A 24,916-nucleotide genomic window follows, 5' to 3' on the forward strand; every position below is an offset into this window, starting at 1 on the left:
AGTTTATTATAAGGACTAGCAGTATTACTTATCACTTATAAGGGTGTTGTTGAATTGTTGAAAAAATAAATGTTGTTTACTTAATGTATATTTTAATAGTCTAATATTAAACATTGTTTCATGATTTTTTTTTTAAATTAAGTATTGTCCTCTACTATTTCACCAAAGTATTGTAGCTTTAGGTCATTCTACACAGTAAATACATTTTGGAGGTGTGTGGAACACATACCCTAGCACAGGTATAAATAGTATAGATGGTGAGGCATTGCCAATAGAGTGCAGGCATTTCCAAAACCTGTGGTGATGTATTCAGCTGTATCCCTACGTAGTCCTTTACAGCCTAAGTTGTACCTCTCTATTTATAGGGCAATTTTTAGTAGTGTAGCGGCAATTTTTAGTAGTGTAGCGTCCCATTGCAGGAGCCATTTTCTGGTGTAAGAAGCTGCTGGTGATTTTCTCCACAGCTTCCCCTCTGTCGGAGCCTTTCATCGGTGCACACGCTGCAGTGTGGATACAGTCTTCCTTTTTATATGTTCATGTTACTGTACATACCCTGGAGGCTGCTGTAAGCGGTGTGAAATGTAGAGGTAGCATTTGTATTAGTTTGTGAGAATTTGAAACAAAAACTAAAGAACAAAACTGAAACTGATTACAGTAGATCCTGCTTAATTCAAGCCTTCCATTTTACAGTCCCTACTCCTAGAAAATGGTTTGACTCCAATATACATCATTTGTATTGAAATGTCATCTATTTAACTCAGTGAATTTCTATGCCTTTCCATTCTGTTTATGTACATTCTTTCATCCATTTGTTGCAAAATTGTCATGAAAATGTAATAATTTAATAAAATTGATTTAATAATTCCTGTTTAATCAGTTAACCAGATAAATGTTAGGTTTAACCGGTTAACTGATTAAGCGGGATCCTGTGGTCAAAAGCCCTAGGCCAGTCGGAGCAGACTCCATGTTGTGGGCCTGCCAGTGCCTGGCCCACGAGTACCATGGTGTGGGCTGCCGGTTAACCAGTTACCCATTCACATCCCTAATCTATTCCTCCACTTTTGTGTTGTGTCTGAGGTACAAGGTGGGGGGAATAACCTGCCTCAGATGAGCAGAATTTGTGTAAGGCTCCTGTAGTCTGTTTTCAGTGACCATGATGAATAATATGCAAAATGTAAACAGGTGAAAAAGTAATCTGAGGTGATGTTAATAATAAAGCAAATTATACTATTATAGATTCTATTTTTAAGCTGCAAATCACCCTAAAGAATGCAAAAGAGAACCTGACTCTTTTATATCTAGAGTAACAGTTTTATGAATCTGTTTGACTATTTGTAATCATTTGCCTTCATTGCCTTGGCAGACAGCAACCTTCTCTGCAGCACAGATTCCGAAACTGAATCCATTTGGCTTGTGCAAATGACTCACATTGTTAGGGATGGTCATTGAATGCACTGGGCCCAATAAAGCTGGTACCCCACTGAGTATCCCCATATATTTGTGTGTGAGTACTCTCTTCTTTACAGGGATAGCAGTGCTGGGTGGCAGGGGCTCTCTGGGAGTGGGACCAGATCTCATTGGCTGCCGGCTCCACCTCTGGAGACTATTGAATAGTCTGTAACTGCTAAAATTTAATGCAGTTACATAACTGTTCAATTACACGCCATATAACATCCCTATTGACCACCGGGATGAACAGGAGGAAGGTTAGTGTATTTTACATGTCAGCAAACAAGCAATAGATGGTAATGACCAGTGTTTCTTATAAGCTGAGTGCTTGGGTGACCATCCAGGAGAGATTCACGTGCGGCTCAGCTGATTAGCAGAACACCCACAGCCAACTGTGTGTGTTTCTACTCGTGGGGCACATTTGCACATGCTTCTGTGCCCATAACAATTTATTCTGCACAGACTTGGAAAAAATTGGAAGGAAAATTGATAATGACTGTTGAATTTTGGCTGAATTTGAGCCAGTAACTTAACAGTAAATCCCCAGGAACCCCTTGAGACATCTAGTTTCACTTGCATTCAGAAGGACACGTGTTTTTATATCACTCCAGTTAGCTGAGTATGTGTAAACAGGAGACACAGAATGCTTTACCACTTCCTTTCCAGTTCATTTTAGGGTGTGGAGGGCAAAGATCATTACTCAAGCTTACAAAGTATCCTTAAATTAGTTAAAGCTCATGAGTGCCATAATACTCATACAAGAGAGCATTGCTTCGTTTGCATTAACTTATACGTTTTTTGAGACTTATATCTTGTGATATGAATTTTTCTCCTACGGCAGGGATAGGCAAGAAAAGGCCTGTGGGCTGAATTCAGCCTGCCAAGTCTTCTGATCTGACCCACCCCACCGAGACCCTGAGGCAGGCTCTCTGCTTGCTGCAGCCCAAGGCTGTTCAAAATGGCTGGTGGCTCCCTCTAGTTGCCACATGTCTCTGGCGGGCGGGGGTGCGTGTAGAGACTAGGGATGTGAAGGACTAGTCAACTAGTTTACTGATAAGCAGATGCTTATCGGATAGTCAACAGGATAGTTGACTAGTTGCTCCCCCATTTTGCTGCCTCTATCAGAAAGAGACAGCAAGGGGTGTGGGAAAGGAGGGGGTACTTCAAAGCAGCAGCACCACTTGAAGCCTGGGGCCAGATCCCAGGCTCCACACAGCACTGCCGCTTTGAAATGCCGTGCGCAGCCCGAGGCCAGCTGGAGTGTCCCCGGGCTGCACATGGCACTTCAAAGTGGCAGCGCTGCGTGGAGCCCAGGATCAGCTGGGGAATTCCCAGTTGACTGTGGGCTCCGTGGGATGCTGCTACTTTGAAACCCAGTGGTGAGCCTGACGTCAGGCTGCATGGAGCATTTCAAAGTGACAGCGCTGCACGGAGCCCAGGGTCAGTCCCCCACTGGGCTGTTGCTACACTTGAAAGGTGGAGGTGCCCTATCAAGTAAGTGAATAGTCAATGCAAAATGCATTGACTATGCGATTTGTCAATTAGTCGATATATAAAGCCCTTAGTGGAGACTTTGTCTGCTGCCCAGGCCAGTCATCGCAGCTCCCTGGGCACTGCGATGATTGCCGTGGGGATAGGTGTATGAAGCCTTCCCCTCCAGGGACGCATGGCGCCAAGTGGCACATGGAAGGAGCCTACAGCCATTTTGAGTAGCCTGGGGTTGGGCAGGAAGGGAACCTGCCTTCGGGTCCCTGTTGGGCTGCTGTCCCGGAGCTGTGTAAAGGAAATGACTCCTAGCCAAGGCCTGCCTGAGGCACTCTACCCCTTTCTCTGGCACCCACCCCTTCCTATACTGCAACACCTTACCCTAGATTGCCACCCCTTCTTGTCCCAGGTCACCACCCAAACCCTCTACACCACTACTCCTTCAGGTCACAACTTCCTCCCAGACCCTGCACTCCCTCCACCACCACTCCCCCAGGTGAAAATCCACTCCTGCACCCCAATCTTTTGCCCCAGATCAACACCCTCCTTCACCTGAACTCCCTCTGACCCTACACCCTCTCCTGCACTCCAGCCCCCTACCCTCAGCTCCCTTCTGCACCCAACCTCCATCCCAGACCCCCATATCCTCCACAGAAAAGAGCTTCCCTTGACTGCTTACAAAAATCTCGGCATAGTCCCCTCCCCATCAAAAATTATTGCCCATAGAAAGCACTTAAGCACTAAATTGTTAGGGAACGTTTTACGACTTTGTGTACTGATGTGAGTGGTAGCACAGATTCTATCACTGTCACTAAGAGCAAATCACAAACACTTTTTATACAATGCTTTATTATGAGTGTGCCTCAAAAACCACAGAACGTCTCCCTTTGTAAATGTGCTCTGCACAATGAACAAACTTTATAAAACAAAGTCTGCTTTACATTTACATGAATACAAGATAAACTGTGTAAGTCATAGGAAAGAATGGGTGTACATGTGGGCTAGTGTACATCTCTTCTGACCATTAATGTAACTCCTTTTCATTTTGATTCATGTTATAGATACATTTGAGGGGAAAAAAACTGATGCAGGGGACATTCAGATAGTTGCACTAGTGACTGTAATTTAATGTTCTGCAAACATTTGTCATTGAGAAGAAGTAGGGGAAAGTGGGCATCAAATTAGGACCCTGTACTTAGACCCCAGTCCTGCAAAAATTTAAGTACAGTGGAGTCTGGATTATCCAACTCCTGGTAATCTGACACTCTGCTTTATCCAGCCCTGCAGCTCTCAGGGACTTTGCAGGATCGGATACAACGCAGGCAGGGACAACGGCCCCGCTTGCTGCCCTGTTGCTCTCTTGGAGCAGCTGCTGCCGCTCCTGCCCGGGACAACGGGGCAGCGAGTGGGGCCGTTCTCCCACCCCGGCAGCAGCAGCTGTCCCGTGCTCTCTAGGGGCAGCTGATGGGGCTCCTGGCTGGGCCGCGTCTTCCCTGGCAGCAGCGTATCAGCTGTTCCTAGAGAGCATAGGGACTGCTGCTGCTGCCGGGGAAGAAGCGGCCCCGGTGGCAGCAGCTGTCCCCATGCTCTCTAGGAGCAGCTGATGGGGCTCCTGCTGGGGCCACTTCTTTCCCGGAAGCAGTCCCTATCATCCGACATATTCGGTAATCCGACCATGTGTCAGTCCCATTTACGTCGGATGATAGGGACTGTACTATACAGACTATTATCGATTTCAATACAAACCTTATATGTTGTGAGTAATTTTGTTAAAACTAATATGGCTATGCATGGTGCATAAAATTAATCTACATTTTGTGGAACAAGGTCTTTAGTGGACAGAGAGAAGTACTGATTAGGTGTGGAAGATTCTCTGTTTATAATTTTTTTTTTTCATGCAAAAGGCCTGGGTCTGTGCCTGGGTCTCTGAGCCATGATTTCTCCCTGAAATTTCCCATGAAAGAAAATAATCCTAAAATAGAAGACTATTTATAACAGCCTTTTATGATTGTTCATGACATTTGACAAAATATTTTTTCCCTCGATTTGCTATCAATTTCTAATACACACCCATTTGTTTCAATTATATTATTTCCATTACTCGTTTTGGCATCTATTTTTATTTCATTCTGACTGTATGTCCTGTGCCTCTGTCTTTGCAGCTTCCAACTACAGTTTCATTCTGAGCATTAGTGAAGAGGAAGACAGGCTGAAGGCTTTGGACAAGTACCTCAGCACACGTAGTTATATCCAGGGGTTCACATTTTCACATGCAGATGTGGAGGTATTCAGACAGTTTTCGAGGCCACCAATGGACCAGCATTTCCATGTTGTTCGGTGGTACAGGCACATAGAAGCAATCTGTGGTGACAGCAATGAAAAGATTGAATCTTGTAAACTTCAAACAAGTGAGTAGTGACATGGAGTTGATGGGCAGTATACAAATAGTAGACATATTATATAATATGATTGCAAAGAGCCTCATCAATTTCCCACCCATGCTATGGGTGATTACATAATTTTAAATTCCACAGTATCAAAATAATATTTAAATTAGGGATGGTAAATATCGGTTAATTTAATAGTCGAGTAACCTCGTGAAATTTTATCAGTTAGTCGACTATTCTATAGTCCCTGGGGGCAGGGTTGGCCTCCACTATATCATAGGCAGCAGCGCAGGGTGCCAGGTGGGGGCTGGTCTGTGCAGGGAGCCAGTTTAAAAAACAGCTCATCTTGCAGACTGGCTGCCTATTGACCTATGCTGCTGCTTCTGAGAGAGAGTCAGCAATGTGGGGTGGCAGCAATCCCTGTCTGGGGAAAGGAGGGGGTGAGTCTGAGCTCCTGAACCCGGTGCGAGCCAGATCTGAGCTGGGTTGCCTGCCCACCTGAATCTTAATACACTTAAAATGCAGAGCTGAATGGAGGATAGGTCCCAGACCCAGCATGAGCCAGGACTGAGCTGTGCTGTCTGCCCACCTCGCTCCTAATACACTTGAAATGCAGAGCTGCAGCAGGGGTAGGTTCCGGATCCATCGCAAGCCATGACTGAACCAGACTGCTAGCCAGCCTGGCAAAAAATTTACTGGCAGGTAGGGGAAGGAAATGCATGTAGTCTATAGCATTAACCTGTAAGCTTTTGCTTGTCGGTTAATCAACCGTACTATTACATCCCTAATTTAAATCTCTTATAACAGGCTTCTGACATTCTAATAATCAACCTACCAGCAAGTATAAAAATAAACCCTTTCAACTCCTCCCTCCTTTCATCCTCAACTGTCCAAGGAAGAAAAGAATGGCCTTTGAAGAGTATCCAGAAGTATGACCCATTTGGGCTCTAACAGACCAAAAGAGAAAACAAATTCCATAGTTGAGAGCACCTTATGAACAGTTCCCTCCACGTTTATACCAGGGAAGTTAGGTCTGTCTCCTGTCACAACTGTGACAGTATAGCAAAGGAAAGAGAGGTGGTCTGTTGAGTAAGTAGGTCCCATAGTTTATTAGGAGTTTAAAAGGAAAGAGCAGCATCTAAATTCTACCTTTAAACCCACAGCCAATGAACCTGTTATCACTGGAATTGTACTGTGTGCTTCTGGTATGAGGATTCACTCAAACAGATGTCATGTTAATTCTGCATTAGCTGAAGTTTCCAAATGTTCTTAAGATATAGCTCCATATAGAGTGTATTGCAGTTACCTAGTTTCAAGGTGGGAAAGACATGGGTAAAGACTGTAAAAAGGTCTATGGTAGAAACAGCTACTTTTATCCTAGCCTATCCTGTAGATGTGTTGGACTGAAAGCTGTGTGCTATTACCATACTGAAGATGGAGCATTTGGCTCCTTATGAAATCTTCTAGTGACCTTATTGGACATGAATAAAAGGAGAGCACAGAATGGATCCAATAGAACCTTCAACACCTTGTGCACCAAGGCCCTTGGAGCTCACAATTGTGATCACTACCATCCGAGTCCTTCTCAATTAAAATTAGTAAAAGTACTCCAAAGTGACCCATTTGTTCCTGCTAGGATATTGTAGCTGTGTTGCTAGCAGTGTAACACACACTCCTAATTACATCATTAGCAAATTACCTCAAAGTTCTACACTGAGCAGAATTAATTATGTGGCAATATAATGGATCCAGAGATATTTGAAATAATGAAGCTATTTCTTTATTTGCTTTACCTGATAGTTTCTCTATCTACAGAATCCATTTCAGTGTTTTAATAATAATAAAAAACCCTAACTATTAGGTATAAATCATAGATTCAGAACATCAGTGTTACACTTCCAGCTTTGGACCAGTCTCTTGGAGGAACCTTTTCAGTGTGCTAGACCTCCCCCCCTTCCCCCCAGGGGGATTCTTACTCTTCTTTCAGGGTAGGCCATGCAGTGTCACCATATCCTGAGACTGAATTGCTGGGGCTTCATTGTTTTTGCATCACATCATGATTCCCCCTGAGTGAATTCAACTGAGATGGACTCCGGTTTAGTGACTTGTACACTCTTCAGGGACTAATGCACCTCTCACAATGGTTGAAATGGTGCTCAGCTGGATAGACTGCACTGGAAGGCCTTAGTTTAGCATAGAGGTCTAAAGATAAAACCATGACCCATTCTGGTCATCCCAGAGCAATTTACCAGTCAAGCTGTAGTGAACTTCATTTTCAGGCTCTGTTTGTGTCACTGATTTCCCTTGTGAGCAAACCCCCAAGCTTTCTCCAGAGCCTATGCTTGTCCTGTCTCTCTCACCTCTTAGTCAGTCCTTTGTTCTTAAGCTGGGGCTCTGCTTAGCTTCCCTGCTGAGAAGTGAGGAAACCCTCTTTCCTCTCGGGGGTTGGTTGCTGGATGTCATTGTCCAATGGTTGGGTTTTCCATTGTTTTCTCTGGTTTTTCGATTACTTGGTCACTGTCGGCCAAGGTTTGTAATAATCCATTCAGTCCACCCAGACAGCTTGTCCACGCATTCCCCTCCTGCCCACACCATCCTTTGGTCTGCCTTAAGAGAGTAAATTTAATTCTTTCCCTTCCCTCCTCTCCTTCCCACTCCCCGTCACTGGCTAGTAATGCAAACTAAGAATGGAAACAGGCTTCCATAGGAATCATTACAATATTACCAAAAATTCTATTCTGTCACAGAGCTATACCATGTTTGTTTTGACCATGTGAGGTCCAGTTGGCGCCATTGAGTTTTGGTTGTATGTGTGGTTTTTGGGGGGTTTTGTTTGTTTTTGCAATGGGTTAAATAAATACAGATTTTGTATAGTGTATAAGTTTATAATAATTTAAACTGAATACTACCCTTTTTAAGATCATTAACAAGCTACATGATCATGTCTGAAAAGAATGTAGCTTTTCCTTGGTAATTAAACAATTACTGTTTGTGTGAGGAAATTCTAACTGGTTAATCTAGGCTATTGTGTAACTTTGTGGGAGTTTGTCATTCTTCTCTGATGTTTTTCTTCACACCAGTTGCTCTTAAATAAATGCTTTATAATGAGGTTCCTGCTCAAGAAGTCATGTAATAGCTATTACGTTATTCATGGTACTTACCTCCTGTACATGCTTAAAAACAGGTGAATGTTAACACCCAGTATGTTTTGGTCAAGCTAGTTGGGAGGGTGGTGCTGAATTGATACCAAGAACATCATATCATCCTAGATGTTAGGAAGCCCTATCAGTCTGGTTTTAGTTGTTAATCTGGCACAGACCATTTTCATTTTGTTGGCTTATTTCCATCTGTCATGAGACACAGTCAATGCCACCGACAGTGGAGGGACAAAGAGGGCCATTGCCCTAGGACCCAGTGGTTTAAAAGGGCCTGGGGCTCCTGGCTACTACTACCATGGCAGTGGCCAGGGGCCTGTGACCTTTTAAGTGTCACCAGAACTTTGAGTAGCACGCATCCAGTGGTGCTGAAAGGCTGACTAGGGGAGGCTAACCACCAGTGCTGCCCCTTCCACGCGAGGCCCTGCTTTTTCTGGGGGCACAGAGCTCTCTGTCCTCAGGCCCAGCCTAGTTAAGTCTGTCCTCAGCCCTGGACACAGTGAAGGTGCCCGTGCTGAATTGTTAGCTGTAGTATTAATCTTTGATAGCACTAACTATATAAGGCTTTGTTGATTTACTCACAAGAGTGTTATAGGTGCTGATAGAATAGCCTTTCAATAGGTTTATACCTTTCTGTTTGAAAAATTTCAAAGGGTGGTAATGAATCTGCCTTCTCCCAAAGTAATTTTACCAGGTCTCCTGTCAAGCATGTATGTCTGACAGGTGGTGAAGGTAGTGAGCTGTTATGTCCTTGAGTTTTCAGTATGCAGATGGTGTGGAAAGTTGCATATTGCTGTTTATATTTTCCTAGAATTTAAGAGAGCTAGGGATGTCGATGAGAACAAACTAACTTAGGCTCAACCTACAGAAGAACAAAATGATGGGATTTGGGAGGTTCAAGCTCTGAGAGGAAAGTGGAGGAGTGGGGACGGAGTGTGAATGGACTTTGGTGGTGAACTTCACCACAGTAATTCGTCAAAGTCAGACACACAGGACTCACAGATTTGTTAGACCGCTCTGTTTATTAGCAAAGCCGCTCTGCTAATACACCCAGAAAATGTGAGTACCATACAAGGCTCAAACCCCTTAGATTTATACAGTCAAAAGAAAGCCAACTTACCAAGATTAAAAGGTGGCAAAACTTGACATGATTAGTACGAGACTGGTCAAGTATCTTTATTTCCGCATCAGTCACACAGCAATCTCCTGTTCATATCTCTCTGGTTACCTCAATTACTTTCTGCCTAACACCTAATGTTCCTTTTCCTGTTATCCCAGGCACACCTAGCTTCATTCTGAGCTGCATACCTACAAACATAATCATATCTTTCCTGTTCAGAGACAAACAGTATTCAATTATTACAGTATAATTCATCTTTCTCTTACAATATCATTCTTTCCACTTTCACAAATGCATGTCATTGTAACCATTGTAAATCTAATAGTAAACATTTGTATTCTGATATTTGGACTCAGGAATGGATAGATTGGTTTTGCACTAGAGCTATGTGTTTACTTACATCTCATTTACAATAAAATATGTAGAACTAACAATACATCTTAATGTACAATATAGGAACGTAAATAACTAGTTGCTTCTCTCCCCCCTCCCAGCCTTGCTGTTTCTCTGAGGCAGCAAGAGGAGGAAGCAGGAGCTGGTGCTGGGGTAAGCTGGCTTTAACGCTGGATCTCCACGGGGGGCAGGAGAGGCAGAGAGGAAGTGGGGACTGGGTGTGAGCCAGGAATCAACTGATTCCCAACTCGTACCCAGTCTCAGATGCTGTGCCTCTGCTTTTTAAATGTATTAAGAGCCTACTGGCTCTTAATATGTTAAAAAAGCTGGTGCCCAGTGGGGAGACTTGGCATGAGCCAGGAATCAGCTGTCTCGGCTCACGCCAGGTCTCCCAAACTGAGTTTCAGCCTTTTAAATGTATTAAGAGCCTGCCAGCTCCTAATCATTTAAAAGGCAGAGATGCAGCGGGGTTAGTTCCCAGGACCAATCGACTAATCAATTAGTCGATGGAAATTCCATTGACTAATTGATTAAACTAAATTTAACATCCTTAGTACAATACACAGATTAAATATTGTATTTTTGTCCAGGACAGGGTATTAAATTAAGCCTCTCCCTTCTAGTTACCCAGTTGTTCAAATGTGTGGTGGGAAATATATCAAGCTCATGTATCCAATAGGGATGTGAAAGTGTAACCGTGTACATGGTTAACCAATGAGTCTGTGCTTATCAGTTAACCTTCGTGGTTAACATGCAGGCTCTGGGGTATGTGTAGGGAGCTGGTGCACACTGGCTCCTAGGAAGCTACCTGCCTGCCCCACATGTAACCATGTAACTGCTGAAATTTTCAGCAGTTACACATTTATTATATATATAGTAACTTTTTGCAGTTGATTATTGTGGTTCTCAGTTGTACATGCAGAAAGATGCTTCCAGTGAAACTGAGTGAAAGATGAGCATTAGGGATGTTAACCACAGGTATTTGTGGGCTGGATTTTTTAGCGGTTACATGTTTACATGGGGAGGGAGAAGGTGGGAGCCAGTGCTCGCAAGGAGATGGCTTTTAAGCTTATTTAAGCCAGCTCTTCGCAAGCACCAGCTCCCACCTGCAGCAGTGCAGGAGGCAGGCAGCTCTGCAGGAGTTGATATGCACAAGGAGATGGCCTGAAAGCCGTTTCTCACATGTACTGGCTCCTTCCTGCCTCCGCATAATATTGTCTCTATGGGAGGTGGGCGGGGACAGGCTGCTCCATGGAAGCCAGCATGTGCAGAGAGTAAAAGTGCATTACAGTGCTCTGTTCTGAACTGTCCTTTTATCAAAAAGTAGGATAGCTCTGTATTAAAGATGCTCAGAAAAATGTCTACAGAATTTTTCAGCTGGAAAATAAAAGCTCAATGAAATTGAAATTGACGTGTTTTCATTAAATATTTCAGTTAGAGGTTTTCCGTTTCTACTTTTTTGTTTCATTTTCTTTTGACTTTTGTATTTACATTTATTCTATATATTTGAATATTATTCTTAATATTTAGTATTTTTACATTATTGAAATGTTTCAAGATGGCCACTGTATTGGGCACTGTTAATGTGTAGAAATTTTTTCATTCTGATCTGGAATGAAAACAGATTATTAAAAGTTGGAAATTTCCACAGTATGGAAATTCCATTTTCTGACCAGTTCCACACAATATTAGAACTTTAGAATTACACTGGTCTTCATCCTTTCTCTGGCCCCGTCTTCCTCCTTGTTCCTTCCTCAAAACATAGTACCTTCAGGTACAGGTTGAACGTCTCTAATACGGCACCTTCAGGACCTGATCTGTGCCGAACCAGAGAATTTGCCAGACCTCAGGAGGTTGGTATAGTCTAGCAGCATTACTAACACATCCACTGCTTACTGGCTTTTAGAAGATATATAGGGGTAAATTGAAACAAAATAACATCATTGAGTGCTGCAAGCCAGGACTGGCGGCTGTAAACAAACTTTATGGGACCATGGGAAACTTAGCTACATTAATGATAAGTGGACATCCAGCTTGCTAGGATCATGGATGTTGCTGTTACAGAGTGCACCAGACTAGAGAGGTTCAACCTGTAATGGATTTTACCCCATAATTTATCATACTTATTTTACCATAATGATTCAGGTTCCTGCAATAATTACTTAAAGACCTAACTGTTTCCTTTACTGAATGTGTGTCACTTGGATGTATGTTTGTAGTAAATGATGGTGTAGAAGCAGAGTAGTGTGTGAGTAAAAGGGTGAAGCTCTTTCTAAACTCAGCCCACACCTTTCCTTTCTCCTACTATATATGTGTTCTGTCAATACTGGTTCTAGATTTTGTGAAAATGTTTCTAAGTATTGTATGAGTTTTAAGATTTTCAGTCTTAAGGCCAGTGGTGTTATACAGATAAATATTTATAGATCTTTTTTAAAACATAGTTACCTCAATGATTGAATACATTTTAAAAAAAGTACGTGTTTTAATGCATACTGTACTGCAATTTTTTGTTTTAGAGTTATAATTTGGAAACGGATATAAACTAATCACAAGCATCAGAGTAGAAAATCAACTTGTGTGGAAATGATTACATCCCTTTACCACTTGATGGAAAGGGTCTAATTAATATAATTAGTTTGGGCTATTTTGAACAAAGCCTTTACTGTACAACTCAAAAAAAAATGTTTTATTTTTCCTTTTGAAATAATTCAAGGCAGTCACTTATGGAAAATCCTTTACTATAAATCCCTATATTTGTTATGATACTCTTTAAGGTTTCTTGAGTTTGTCTTTACATTCTTTTTCAGGTAAAGGCAAACGTACGCAGCCCCATTGGTCTTTGCCAGAAGGAACAAAACAGTCTAAACTCTGCCTCTACAACAGCCTCACTCGGAACAAGGTGAATGAGTGAAGAACTGCAGGGTTTTCTGTAAAGATGCAAATATAATGGACAGATTAATTTTTTTAAATCATTTTCATATCTATTCACAAGCTTCTTTAGCGTATTAAATAGATGTGGTATTTTTCTGAATCTTATTAAATATGTGCCAAAGATACCTATCTTAGTCAAATATGTTTGTAAGCATAAGCAGCACTATGATATTCCAGGTATAATATTTGAGTGCAGTCTTCGACTGCCCAGTAGCACACACATTTGGAGGGAACGTTCATACTGCTGCTGTTCTAAGAATTTACTGTGGATAACATACACAAATCTAACCAAATTAGAATTTGTCTTTTTAGGGCTTCTCTGGATGAGAAAGATTTAGCAGTATTGATATAACGGCCCTGTGTGGACATTGTTGTTCTGATATCAATAGTAGGAATGTAACAGTGTAGTCGATTAACTGATAAGCAAAAGCTTATAGGTTAATGCTATAGACTACACATATTTACCTCCCACCCCCACCTTCCAGTAAATTTGTTAGCAGGCTGGCCAGCAGCCCAGCTCAGTCCTTGCTCGCCCCAGATTTGGGACCTACCCCCGCTGTGGCTCTGCATAAGTGTATTAAGAGCCAGGCGGGAAGGCAGCCCGGTTCAGTTCCATCTTGCGCTGGGTCCAGGAGCTTAGCCCCTCCTACCTCAATCCCTGGCCAGGGGCTGCTGCCACTGGCTTTTAAACTGACTCCCCTTGCAGACCAGCTCCCGCCTGGGACCCCACACTGCAGCCTCCCGCATTAGGAAAGCAGGATAAGGGACTTGCTGAAGGTAGGGAGTCGGGGTGGGTTCTGAAGTGATACAGAGGCAGCAGCATGGAGTGGAAGGGGGCTCCTCAGGAGTGGGGCCAGAGCACACTGGCTGCTGGCCCCATTGCTGGGAACTATAGAATAGTCGAGTAACCGATAAGAATTCATGAGGTTAATTGACTATTCAGTTAATTGATATTTAACCTCCCTAATCAACAGCTTATTTCTTTTAGATTTTAAGCTAAATGTTCTTAGTAAGCTAAATTTTTAAAATGCGCGACTCTTGTATGGGAATAACAACATCCAAACTGAGAGTTATACTGGTGTAACTATATTGATTTAAATTCACACTTTGGGTTATACCGAAAAAAGTCTCCATGTAAACTAGACCTTGCGCTGTCCTTTGCATGTGTGTGTAACATCTGCTAAGGGTTTAATGAAGATCTGACTCATTTGTCTGTCTGGGGCCAAGTATACACTGGCATGTCACAGCGCTGTAACTTTCTTGTTTAGGGGTGTGAAAAAACACTCTCCACCAACCGCAGCAATTACAGTGCTGTAAAGTACCAGTGTGAACCATGCTACAGCGCTGGGAGCAAAGCTCCCAGTGCTGTTAGCTATTTCTTTCATATAGGTGGTTTGTATCAAGTGCTGGGAGACCTCTCTCCCAATGCTTATGCTATGGCCACAGTTTGATTATTAAAGCACTGCCACAGCTATGCTGTAAACTGTTAAGTGTAGAAAAAGCCCAGACTTTGATATCACATTTTGTCAGCTGCAGCTAATGAAAAACGCTAAACTGTTTTGTGTCATAAAGTAAGCATTCTTTTCTTACAGTAAAATTGAGTGTGATTGTTGTATTATAATGCAAGTTCATATAATCACATTAGCTTGATATGCCTGTGTGCCTGAAGTTGCTGAGCTGAGACCATGTGTCAATTTCTTCTGCTCACTGTATGTTCCTTTCCAATTAAGGATGTATTTCAGCCCCAAAATGGCAAAAAAGTGACATGGTATTGCTGTGGCCCAACAGTATATGATGCTTCTCACATGGGACATGCAAGGTACTACAGAGTTTCTTCCTTTGATAAAAAGTTAACAGTTTATTTTGTCTCAGAGGTGTAGCCATGTTAGTCTGTATCTGCAAAAACAATGAGGAGTCCTTTTGTACCTTAGAGACTAACATGTTTATTAGGAGCTTCAGGGAGTAGCTGAGTTAGTCTGTACAGAATAAACTAAAAAACAAATGGTCTGGTAGCACTTTATAGACTAACAAAACATGTATAGACTAACAAAACATGTAGATGTGATCATGAGCTTTTGTGGGCCCGTCATCTGAAGAAATGGGCTGTGTCCCACGAAAGCTCATGAGACCATCTGCATGTTTTGTTAGTCTATAACGTGCTACCAGGCTATTTGGTTTTTTTAGATTTATTAGGGAATAAGATGATGATGTGGAATTTATCTATGAAAGCTTATGCCCTGATAAATCTCTCTAAGGTGCCATAGGAGTCCTGAGATTATTTAGTTGCTTACAAAATAAAGCTGATAATCCCTAGGAATATGTCAAACCAGGTACAGAGAATTAGACATGTCTAATTGCTAGATGACAACTCTAGTACTCTACGGTAGTAAAATAAAATTACCATTTATATTTGTTATCACTCAATGAATGCCTGTTAGTTGTAGAGGGGAAGTTAATGTTGCTAAGGGAACTTCAGTGGGGAATATGACTTTGGGGGAGCAGGATTTAAAACCTCATTCAGTACTGCATTAACCTTGTTCTTGCATATAATAGATGTGTATATATGAGGTGTCCAATAGGTAAAAATAAGTTCTATCTTTTGACATTTTTTGTAGGTCATACATCTCATTTGATATCCTGAGAAGAGTGTTGAGGGATTACTTTAAATATGATGTGTTCTACTGTATAAATATTACAGATATTGATGATAAGGTAAGGTGTCTTTAAAGGTGCTTCTAAAATACAATAGGTTGACCAAGTCCAAGGATTGGGAGTCAATATACATGTTTTTTAGGGATATGAACAGTAACTGCTCCAGCCCCGGGTGAGACTACAGCCTCTGGACTGAAATGGCCCTCCCACCCATCCCCATTTAATATGTTAACTGGTTAAACAGGATTTTACATCCCTAATGTGTGTAGTGTGTGTTATCCATTTGATAAGGCTAGACTTGTAACTTTAATTACCTCCTGTAGCCTGATTCTAATCTCTGTCACAAAGACCTTGATTTTCAGTTACTGTACCTAATTCAGTTACACTGGCTAGACATTAGCAAAGCCTTTAATAATTTATATTCCTAATGCTTTTGTGTATAAGTAGCATTTTATAGAATTCAATTTTTGTTTATAATTTCAGTTAATAGTATCCTGTTTATTTTTTAAACATTTTCCCTTTTTATCAAATTTTAAATTTTCAGAATTGTAAGTTTTAAGTATTTTAATTTTTTAATTTATTTTTTTCATTATAAGTTGTGGGAGGGAATGAGCCAGACAATGAGCTATGGTCAAGTACGTGGTGTTTAATGACAGTAAATGTTGAAATTCAGAAAGTTGATGCTTTATAGTCATTAAAACCAAAACTGTCAACTTCAGATATCAACATATATAAAGTAAATTCTCTTAAATCAATCTTTAATAAGTTCTTAGTATTTTTCCTTCTTTGCCTATCTTTCAAAAACTTCTGTTATCATGGATGGAAATATTTTGACAATTTGTGTGTATATGAGGAAATCAAGCCTTACAGACATTTACCAGTTAAAAATCTAATCTGTCCAAGATGATGTAGAAGTGAATGCAGTTATTGACAATGAAGATTAACAGTATTTTTTCAAAGGTAACTTATTTGAGCGGCCTGCTTCATTATTGGTTATTAAGGCTTTTAATTTCATGGCTGTTTATTTGATACGCTTCAGTGGTGTTAATTAGCTATATAATTCTTGTAGCATGTTGAATTTAGGGGTCCTTCTTAAGTATGTAATAGGGAAATACATTGGTATTTTGGACTTTGCCCTTTTTAGAAATATGTTTCAATATTATTGCCTCATAGATAATCAAGAGAGCAAGACAAAATTATCTTTATGAACAGTATAGAGAAAAGAAGCTACCTGCAGTCCAGCTACTTGAGGATGTTCAAATTGCTTCAGAGGTGAGCTCATAGATACTAGCAGAGGAAAACTTAAGGCTCTGATTCAGCAACGTACTTTAAGAATGTGGGGAATTCTGATGACTTATATAGGACTGCTTGTATGCCTAAAGTTGGGCTTAAAATTAAAATTGCTTAGAGCACCTTGCTGAATCACGACCATCCACCAGGAAAACGTATGGTGCTGTATTATTGGAAATTAACAGCCATCTTCACATCTGTAGTTTTTTTGATCATTTATTAAATATGTGTCAAATATTTCTTTCAAATTAGGCATAAAATTGCATGTAGAAAATGCATGCCTGATTTTGATCCCAGACATGTAATCTGCATATATGTATGTAATTTGAGAAAGATTCATGTTTTTGCTGCAATATTACTTGAGAGTGTGCCAAGTTAAAAACACAAATTTAAGTAAAGTCCTCATATGAAAAGTATATATGTAGACTTTCTTTATGCAATAGATTTGAATATAACCTTGAGGGGTGAGGTAGCTCAGTTGTTTGAGCATTGGCCTGCTGAGCTCAGGGTTATGAGTTCAATCATTGAAGGGGCCATTTAGGGATTTGGGGCAAATCTGTCAGAGATGGTACTTGGTTCTGCCGTGAGGGCAGGGGAGTAGACTCAATGACCTCTCAAGGTCCCTTTCAGTTCTATGAGATAGGTATATCTCCATATATTATTATTATTATTATTATATTATAAATGACACTCCCTATAGTACAGGACTATGTAGCACTTTAAAGACTAACAAGATGGTTTATTAGATGACGAGCTTTCATGGGCCAGACCCACTTCCTAATAAAACATCTTGTTAGTCTTTAAAGTGCTACATAGTCCTGTATTTTGCTTCAGCTACACCAGACTAACACAGCTACATTTCTACTCCCTATAATGGCATTGGCAGCATTGAACAAGGAGTGTTATAATTTAGGGGATGTAGTAGGTAAAGGATGATTTTTTGGCCTTTTTGTGGGTCATGGATTGAAAAAAAGATTAGCGATTATCAACCTTATGAACTAAGGCACAGAGCTGGGAGCTAGGAGATCTGCATTTTAGGTCTGACACTGACTTGTCACTTAATTTCTCTGTGGTTAAATTTATCCCGTCTATAAAATGGGGAATGATGCTTTGCTTACTTTTGTAGAGAGCATTGAGATTAAAGGAAAGTGCTAAATTTTAGTAGTTACTATGTTCTAAAGATTAAAAACAATCTATGAGGAACACATAGGCTGTGTCTACATTAGCACCTTTTCCGGAAAAGGGATGCTAATGAGACAAGTCAGAATTGCAAATGCCGTGGGGGATTTAAATATCCCCCGCGGCATTTGCATGAACATGGCTGCTGCTTTTTTCCGGCTCGGGGCTTTGCCGGAGAAAAGCGCCAGTCTAGACGGAATCTTTCGGAAAATAAAGCCTTTTCCTGAAGATCCCTTATTCCTTTTAAAATCAGGAATAAGGGATCTTCCGGAAAAGGCTTTATTTTCCGAAAGATCCCGTCTAGACTGACGCTGTTCTCCGGCAAAGCCTCGAGCTAGAAAAAAGCGGCAGCCATGTTCATGCAAATGCCGCGGGGAATATTTAAATATCCCCTGCGGCATTTGCAATTCTGACTTGTCTCATTAGCATACCTTTTCCGAAAAAGGGTGCCAATGTAGACACAGCCTTAATGTTATATAGCTTGTTAAGTCAAATGTGAATGGAATTATATACGAATATTCTTTTGGACCGTTAAAACTGATGGCTTTATTCCTCCTTTGCTCATGTTGAGTAGTATATTATTCTGTGAGTAGTCTGATAGATTTCAATGTGACAGCTAGTGGAAAAACATTCTACTCATCTCAAGTACTTAGAATATATTTTACATGAGGAATATACAACTGTTGAATGAGCTACACATACAGCACGCCAGAACATGAAAAAAGTGCCTATAGTTCATCCAGTTAAACCTCTTCGATAGATTTTTTTTTTCTTTTTTACTGTACATTATTTGATAAATATTTCTTAATGTAGCCTTTTTCAGCTAAGTTAAATGACACCACTGACCCAGATAAAAAGCAAATGCTGGAAAGAATTCAGAATTCAGTGAAATCTGCTGTGGATCATCTAGAAGAAGCTGTGCAAAAGAAACTTCCCGGAGAAGAAATCAAGACATATACTGAGGTCAATATGAATGAGTTTTAAATCGCACCAGTTTGTTAACAGTTTTCTGAAATACATTCTATAAATGTGTATTTACTAAAAACAGTAATGGAGAAAGGAATGAGACTTTCTAAATACATAACAATCAACATGGTAAAACTGTGTCATGAGTTCAGTTAAATACTTTTCATGTCACTCAAATTAGCCTCAGGCACTGCAGAACCTCCTCATGATCTTCTTTTTTAATAGCCGCTTTTTCCAGTTATTTCCAGGTTTTAGTAAAATATTTTCTCCCCCGCAATATTAGACTCATATCTTTAGCTTTCTTTCATAGAATTTCTGTCTTGGGAAGGGATTTATGACATCAATTGTTGAACATAGAGATCTGTCCACAGTGCATATGCAAATATTTTTGACCGTTTCATTGCTGTACCATGCAAGTATTTTATGCCTCTTGTTCATCAAACTGATGATTCCAAATTACTTCGGAAATATCTGTTCTCTTATATAAGGGCCTGAACCAAAGCCTATTAAAATAAATGGAAAGATTCCTATTGACTTAATTGTGCTTTGGATAAGCTTCAGTAAATATAACAACTATTTTAACAAATGTCTGTTGGTGAGTAGTGTTCTGGATGATATTGCCACTCTCTCAAGCTGTTTGGTGCAATAGCTATTGTGCTCCTTGCTTTTGTGAAATGCACCCTTTTTGCCCCAACTTATGGTTCTTCCAGCTACAGAAACGAGTGCTTTCGTAAATGTGTTTGTTTTTACAAAAAATCTATTATCTCACTAAAGTAGGTATTTTTTGTAGGTTGATTATAAATGTCCTCAGAGTGCATACTGTGTGTTATTTGAAAAAATATCCTGAATAATATTTAGGATACACTTGTTTACTGAATTACCTTTTATTCATTTGAGTGATATTTCTCTTGATCTTCAGCAAAATGCAACTCCCTCAGTACTTCTCTGTATCTTCTATCAGAACATCATAAAGATTCTCCAGGTGTAAATTATGTACCCATCTTATCTTTTCTCCAAGCATACAAAAGGTTGCAAAGCATGATAGGAGTGAGAACATTCATGCCTCGGAGAATTAACAGTGCGAAAACTTTTTTTTTCTATTAAAAAGCATTACTGTCTAGGCTCATAAATAAGACTTTTTCTAGATTTGTGTTTCTCTGAACTGTTATATCTATATGATTTTCTTTCCATAGAAATGCTTGGAAGAAGCAAAAGATGTGCTGTCCGAGTGGCTAGATATCAAGTTTGGCAGTCAGGTGACTGACAACTCCATATTTTCTAGCCTCCCCAAATTCTGGGAAAGGGAGTATCATAAAGATATGGAAGCCCTCAATGTAAGTAAACAAGCTTTTCTTTCGTATGGTCTTTGTATGATGTAGGCATGTGTACTGCTGGCTGCACCCTCAGAAAGCTCTGAAATAAAATTCACACAAACTGATTATGCTAGAAGACCTCAGCCCACCACCTTATTGATAATCTTTAACCTTTAATGAACTGGTAGCTATTAAATCAATGCCCTAAGACCCTGCTGTCCTTTTTTCTTCATTGTAGCAATCCTGCAACTGATTGTTAACTTTTCTATCCATCTAATGATCAGGCACTTGTAGTACGTGTCTATACTACATTCCTTCCCCTTTAGATGAACTGGGCAAACTCATCGGGTGGGTGTCTCATTCCTTTGCCCATTAATAAGGTCTATTTTCCTTCTTCCGACATTGCTAACATGTGCCTTTCACCACCCAACCTCAGTCTGGAATTTGAGATGTATGGCTGGGGACACTAACTGCACAACAAGAGTTTCTCTTTCTCTGAATACAGATGTGGTCGCTTCATCTCAAAAAAGATATATTGGTATTGGAAAAGGCTCAGAAAAGGGCAACACAAATTATTAGGGGTTTAGAATGCGTCCTATATGAAGAGAGATTAAAAAGACTGGGGGTATGTCTACACTACCCCGCTAGTTCGAACTAGCGGGGTAATGTATGCATACCGCACTTGCTAATGAAGCCCGGGATTTGAATTTCCCGGGCTTCATTAGCATAAGCGGGGAGCCGCCATTTTTAAATCCCCGCTGCTTCGAACCCCGTGTAGCGCGGCTACACGGGGCTCGAACTAGGTAGTTCGGACTAGGGTGCCTATTCCGAACTACCGGTACACCTCGTTTCACGAGGAGTAACGGTAGTTCGGAATAGGACCCTAGTCCGAACTACCTAGTTCGAGCCCCGTGTAGCCGCGCTACACGGGGTTCGAAGCAGCGGGGATTTAAAAATGGCGGCTCCCCGCTTATGCTAATGAAGCCCGGGAAATTCAAATCCCGGGCTTCATTAGCAAGTGCGGTATGCATACATTACCCCGCTAGTTCGAACTAGCGGGGTAGTGTAGACATACCCTGGGACTTTTCAGTTTAGAAAAGAGGAAACTAAGAGAATGTCTAAACTACATCCATCTTTTGAAAGAGGGATGTACGTTAGGCAGATTGAAAGTGCAAATGAAGTGAGGATTTAAATATCCCACACTTCATTTTCATAATCATGTCACAGCGTAGGAGTACAGGATCTTTCGAAAAAGGGTTTGTTTGGTTTTTTGAAAGAACCATGTCTAGGCAGCGGTTTCACTTTTGAAATACCCTTTTTTGAAAGAATGCTGTGACACGATTATGCAAATAAAGTGCGGGATATTTAAATCCCCACTTCTTTTGCGCTTTCGATCTGCTTAATTTACATCCCTCTTTTGAAAGAGGGATGTAGTTTAGACATAGCCTAAGGGAGGACATGATAGATGTTTATAAAATCATAACTGATGTAGAAAAAGTGAATAAGGAAACGTTATTTACTTGTTCCCATAGCAAAAGAACTAGGGGTCACCAAGTTAAATTAATAGGTAGCAGGTTTAAAACAAACAAAAGGAAGTTTTGCTTCACACAGAACACAGTCTGTGGAACTCCTTGCCAGAGGATGTTGTGAAGACCAGGACTTTAACAGGATTCAAAAAAGCACTAGATACATTCATGGAGGTTAGGCTATTAGTCATGATGGATAGGAATAGTGTCCCTAGCCTCTGTTTGTCAAATGGTTGACAGGAGAGGGATTGCTTGATTGGTTCACTCCCACTTGGGCATCTGGCATTAGCCACTGTTGGAAGACAGGATACTGGGCTAGATGGACCTTTGGTTTGATCCAGTATGGCCAGTCTTATATTCTTATAGTCTGCCATCTCTGGGTGCCTAAGAAATTGTAACTAACTCTATGGTAACAATAAACAAGCCTGCCCTGAGATGTTTTTTTTAATAGCTAAATGTTATTGTCTATATGTAGGTTCAAATAACTGAATGTTGCTATTCTACCTGGCAAGTAGGTCTGAAATGTGATGGGGAATAATCCCTGCCTAGCCAGAGATGCCACAAATTGAACAGCTTTCATCTCCAGCAGTCAGACCATTAGTAACTTGGCTGATGGTATAAAAAGTTTTGGAAAGAGTTCCAATGGCTCTTTCAAGTACCAGAGTACTCGGGAAACTAGGAATTAGAACGTGTAAGTTCTACTTCTGACTGCCACTTGCTGTGTTCCTTAGAGTAAGGCATTTAACTCTGCCTTAGTTTTTCTCTTTTATAAATCGTTATTACCTACATCACAAGGATGATGAGTTTTAATTGAGATTTTTGTCATGAAAAGTTATATGAAATGGATTGTATATAAATGCCCATTTTCCTTTTTAGGTGTTACCTCCTGATGTTTTAACTAGGGTCAGTGAATATGTACCGGAAATTGTGGAATTTGTTCAAAAAATCGTAGATAATGGTTATGGGTAAGTGCTGTTATGGGTTCTGTGCAACACTTCAGAATTATTTCTGCAATTATAGTGTAACAAAGTAAAGCTCTAATACTGAAATAATAATTCTGAAATATACAGTGGAGCCATGTTACTATAAGCAAGAGTAGCAGAGACTGCATTCAAGTAGTGTTTCTTTGGGGGAAAAATAATTAGCTTGTTCCTTCACACTCAAGGAATAATCTCAAACCTTATAAAAATGTTACTGTGGTTTTTATGCTCTTTTACAAACAGAGAGTTCAGGTAATAAAGATATAGGGTGAAATTCCAGCCACGTTTAATCAGTGGAAAAATTCTGACTTTAACAGGGCCAGGATTTTACCCATAGTGTTGGACAGTTATTTTCAGAAATGGAAGTGAAAACTGGCCATTATATGTTTATTTAGGCACATAAGTAGAAATTGCTTAATTTTTTTCACGTGCAGATCTGCTTCTCTTACTGACTTCTTAGACACTTGCTGTTGCTTAGTACCTTGAAAATCAAGACATTTCTACCTGGGTGCCTAAATATCCAGGCATCTTAACTTAAAATCTTTTTCTGATATATAGCTTAAACAGGTACATATTTATTGTATGACAGTTTTTCACCACAAAAATATCTTGCTGAGAAGAGTTTTAAAAGCTTAATTGTTCTAGAATAGCAGGGAAATTTCATACATTATGGTAAATTTCAAACCAGGGATGTGAAAGGGTAACTGGTAATCTGGTAAGTTTCAGATGGGTATGAGTTAGTCTGTAACAGGAAAAACTTAAAAATCAACAAATAGTCTGGTAGCACTTTAAAGACTAACAAAACATGTAGATGGTATCATGAGCTTTTGTGGTCACAACCCACTTCTTCGGATGACAGAAGACTATTTGTTGTTTTTAAAGTTTTATCTGGTGTCACCCTAAATGAGTAATGCTTAGCAGTTCTGGTTAACTGTTTCAGCCCTGCGGGGAGGTCCTGGGGCTGCTCCAGAGTAGCCTCTGTCTGCAGGGAGCCCAGATGCCCCACAATCGGGGGGGCTGGGAGCCTCAGCACAGGTCTGAGAGCTGGCATCTCCCAAGTTGGAGACTGATCCAGCCAGATTGGAGCAGTCTCCAGCCCTGATCCCGCTTAGTTGGTTAACTGGTTAAACGTTAGGCTCACCTAACATTCGACTGGTTAACTGATAAACCAGGATTTTACATCCCTAGTTCAAACAGCCATCATGTGTCAAATATACATATGTTCAAAACCTACATTTGTGCCTACGCTCATGCCATAGATCTGCTGAAAAATGGGCCCTGTGCTCTGAGTGCTGAACACTTCTGGTGACTTTTGAAACAAAGAAGTGTGTGTATGTGGCGGGGAAGGGGGACCCAAGGATAACTTGAGTCCCATTAAAGCCATGACAAAACTAATTGGCCAAATAGAGGGGGACAAAATGTATTGGTAAATAAACGAGAAAGATATGGTAGGTGAGAGATCTTGTAATGGACCCGGGGAGCTCAGTGTAGCTTGAAAGTTTGTCTCTGTCTTCCACCAACTAAATTTGGTCCAAAAAAGGAATCTTAGCTACGTCCTATCAGTTCTCAAAAGTTGGGAGGAAACATGAACATTTACAAAGGAGAGATACCTGATAGTGTCCTTTTATATCTTGCTATTATATTTATTTAATTAATTAATTTTAATTGGCTTTTCTATGACACAATTATGCTTTCTTTTATAGTTTTTATTTAAAGTTTTTTACCGTGCACTTTAACGACTTAGCGCCAAATTCTGCATCCTTACTTATGTTGAACATTTGCCATACTCCTCAAGTAGTCCTGCTGAGGATTTTATATAGGCTGTAATAGAGATACTTTTTGCTGAGTTTTAGTTTTATATTGATAGAGATTTTCTTAAATTCTTTTAAACCTTCTAGTTATGTTTCAAATGGGTCTGTCTACTTTGATACAATGAAGTTTGATGCCACTGAGAAACACTCCTATGCTAAGTTGGTTCCTGAAGCTGTAGGTGATCAGAAAGCTCTTCAGGAGGGTGAAGGTAATGAAATCAATATTCACTTCAGGTAGTCAACATACACAGCATCAGTCATTCCCATTGACTTGGTACA

General features: G+C 40.5%; 1 protein-coding gene across 4 annotated transcripts in view; it reads left to right on the top strand.

Annotated features, from left to right (window-relative positions):
- The window catches only part of CARS1 (cysteinyl-tRNA synthetase 1), a 56,472-nt gene that overhangs the window by 1,924 nt on the left and 29,632 nt on the right, over positions 1 to 24,916 (top strand). For 2 of the 4 annotated variants that reach the window (XM_006134899.5, XM_025190597.3), the window contains exons 2-10: positions 5,097 to 5,342; positions 12,797 to 12,888; positions 14,651 to 14,739; positions 15,536 to 15,632; positions 16,746 to 16,844; positions 18,855 to 19,004; positions 20,201 to 20,341; positions 22,723 to 22,811; positions 24,725 to 24,846. In XM_006134899.5, coding sequence (XP_006134961.3) covers positions 5,097 to 5,342; positions 12,797 to 12,888; positions 14,651 to 14,739; positions 15,536 to 15,632; positions 16,746 to 16,844; positions 18,855 to 19,004; positions 20,201 to 20,341; positions 22,723 to 22,811; positions 24,725 to 24,846 — 1,125 coding nt within the window. Of the gene's footprint in view, positions 1 to 1,323; positions 1,505 to 5,096; positions 5,343 to 12,796; positions 12,889 to 14,650; positions 14,740 to 15,535; positions 15,633 to 16,745; positions 16,845 to 18,854; positions 19,005 to 20,200; positions 20,342 to 22,722; positions 22,812 to 24,724; positions 24,847 to 24,916 lie in introns of those variants that run through there. The other 2 variants (XM_075928130.2, XM_006134900.5) reach the window with 2 other exon arrangements.

Source organism: Pelodiscus sinensis, chromosome 5, assembly GCF_052426305.1.
Source record: "Pelodiscus sinensis isolate ZL-2025 chromosome 5, ASM5242630v1, whole genome shotgun sequence".
Classification (NCBI taxonomy): domain Eukaryota; kingdom Metazoa; phylum Chordata; order Testudines; family Trionychidae; genus Pelodiscus; species Pelodiscus sinensis.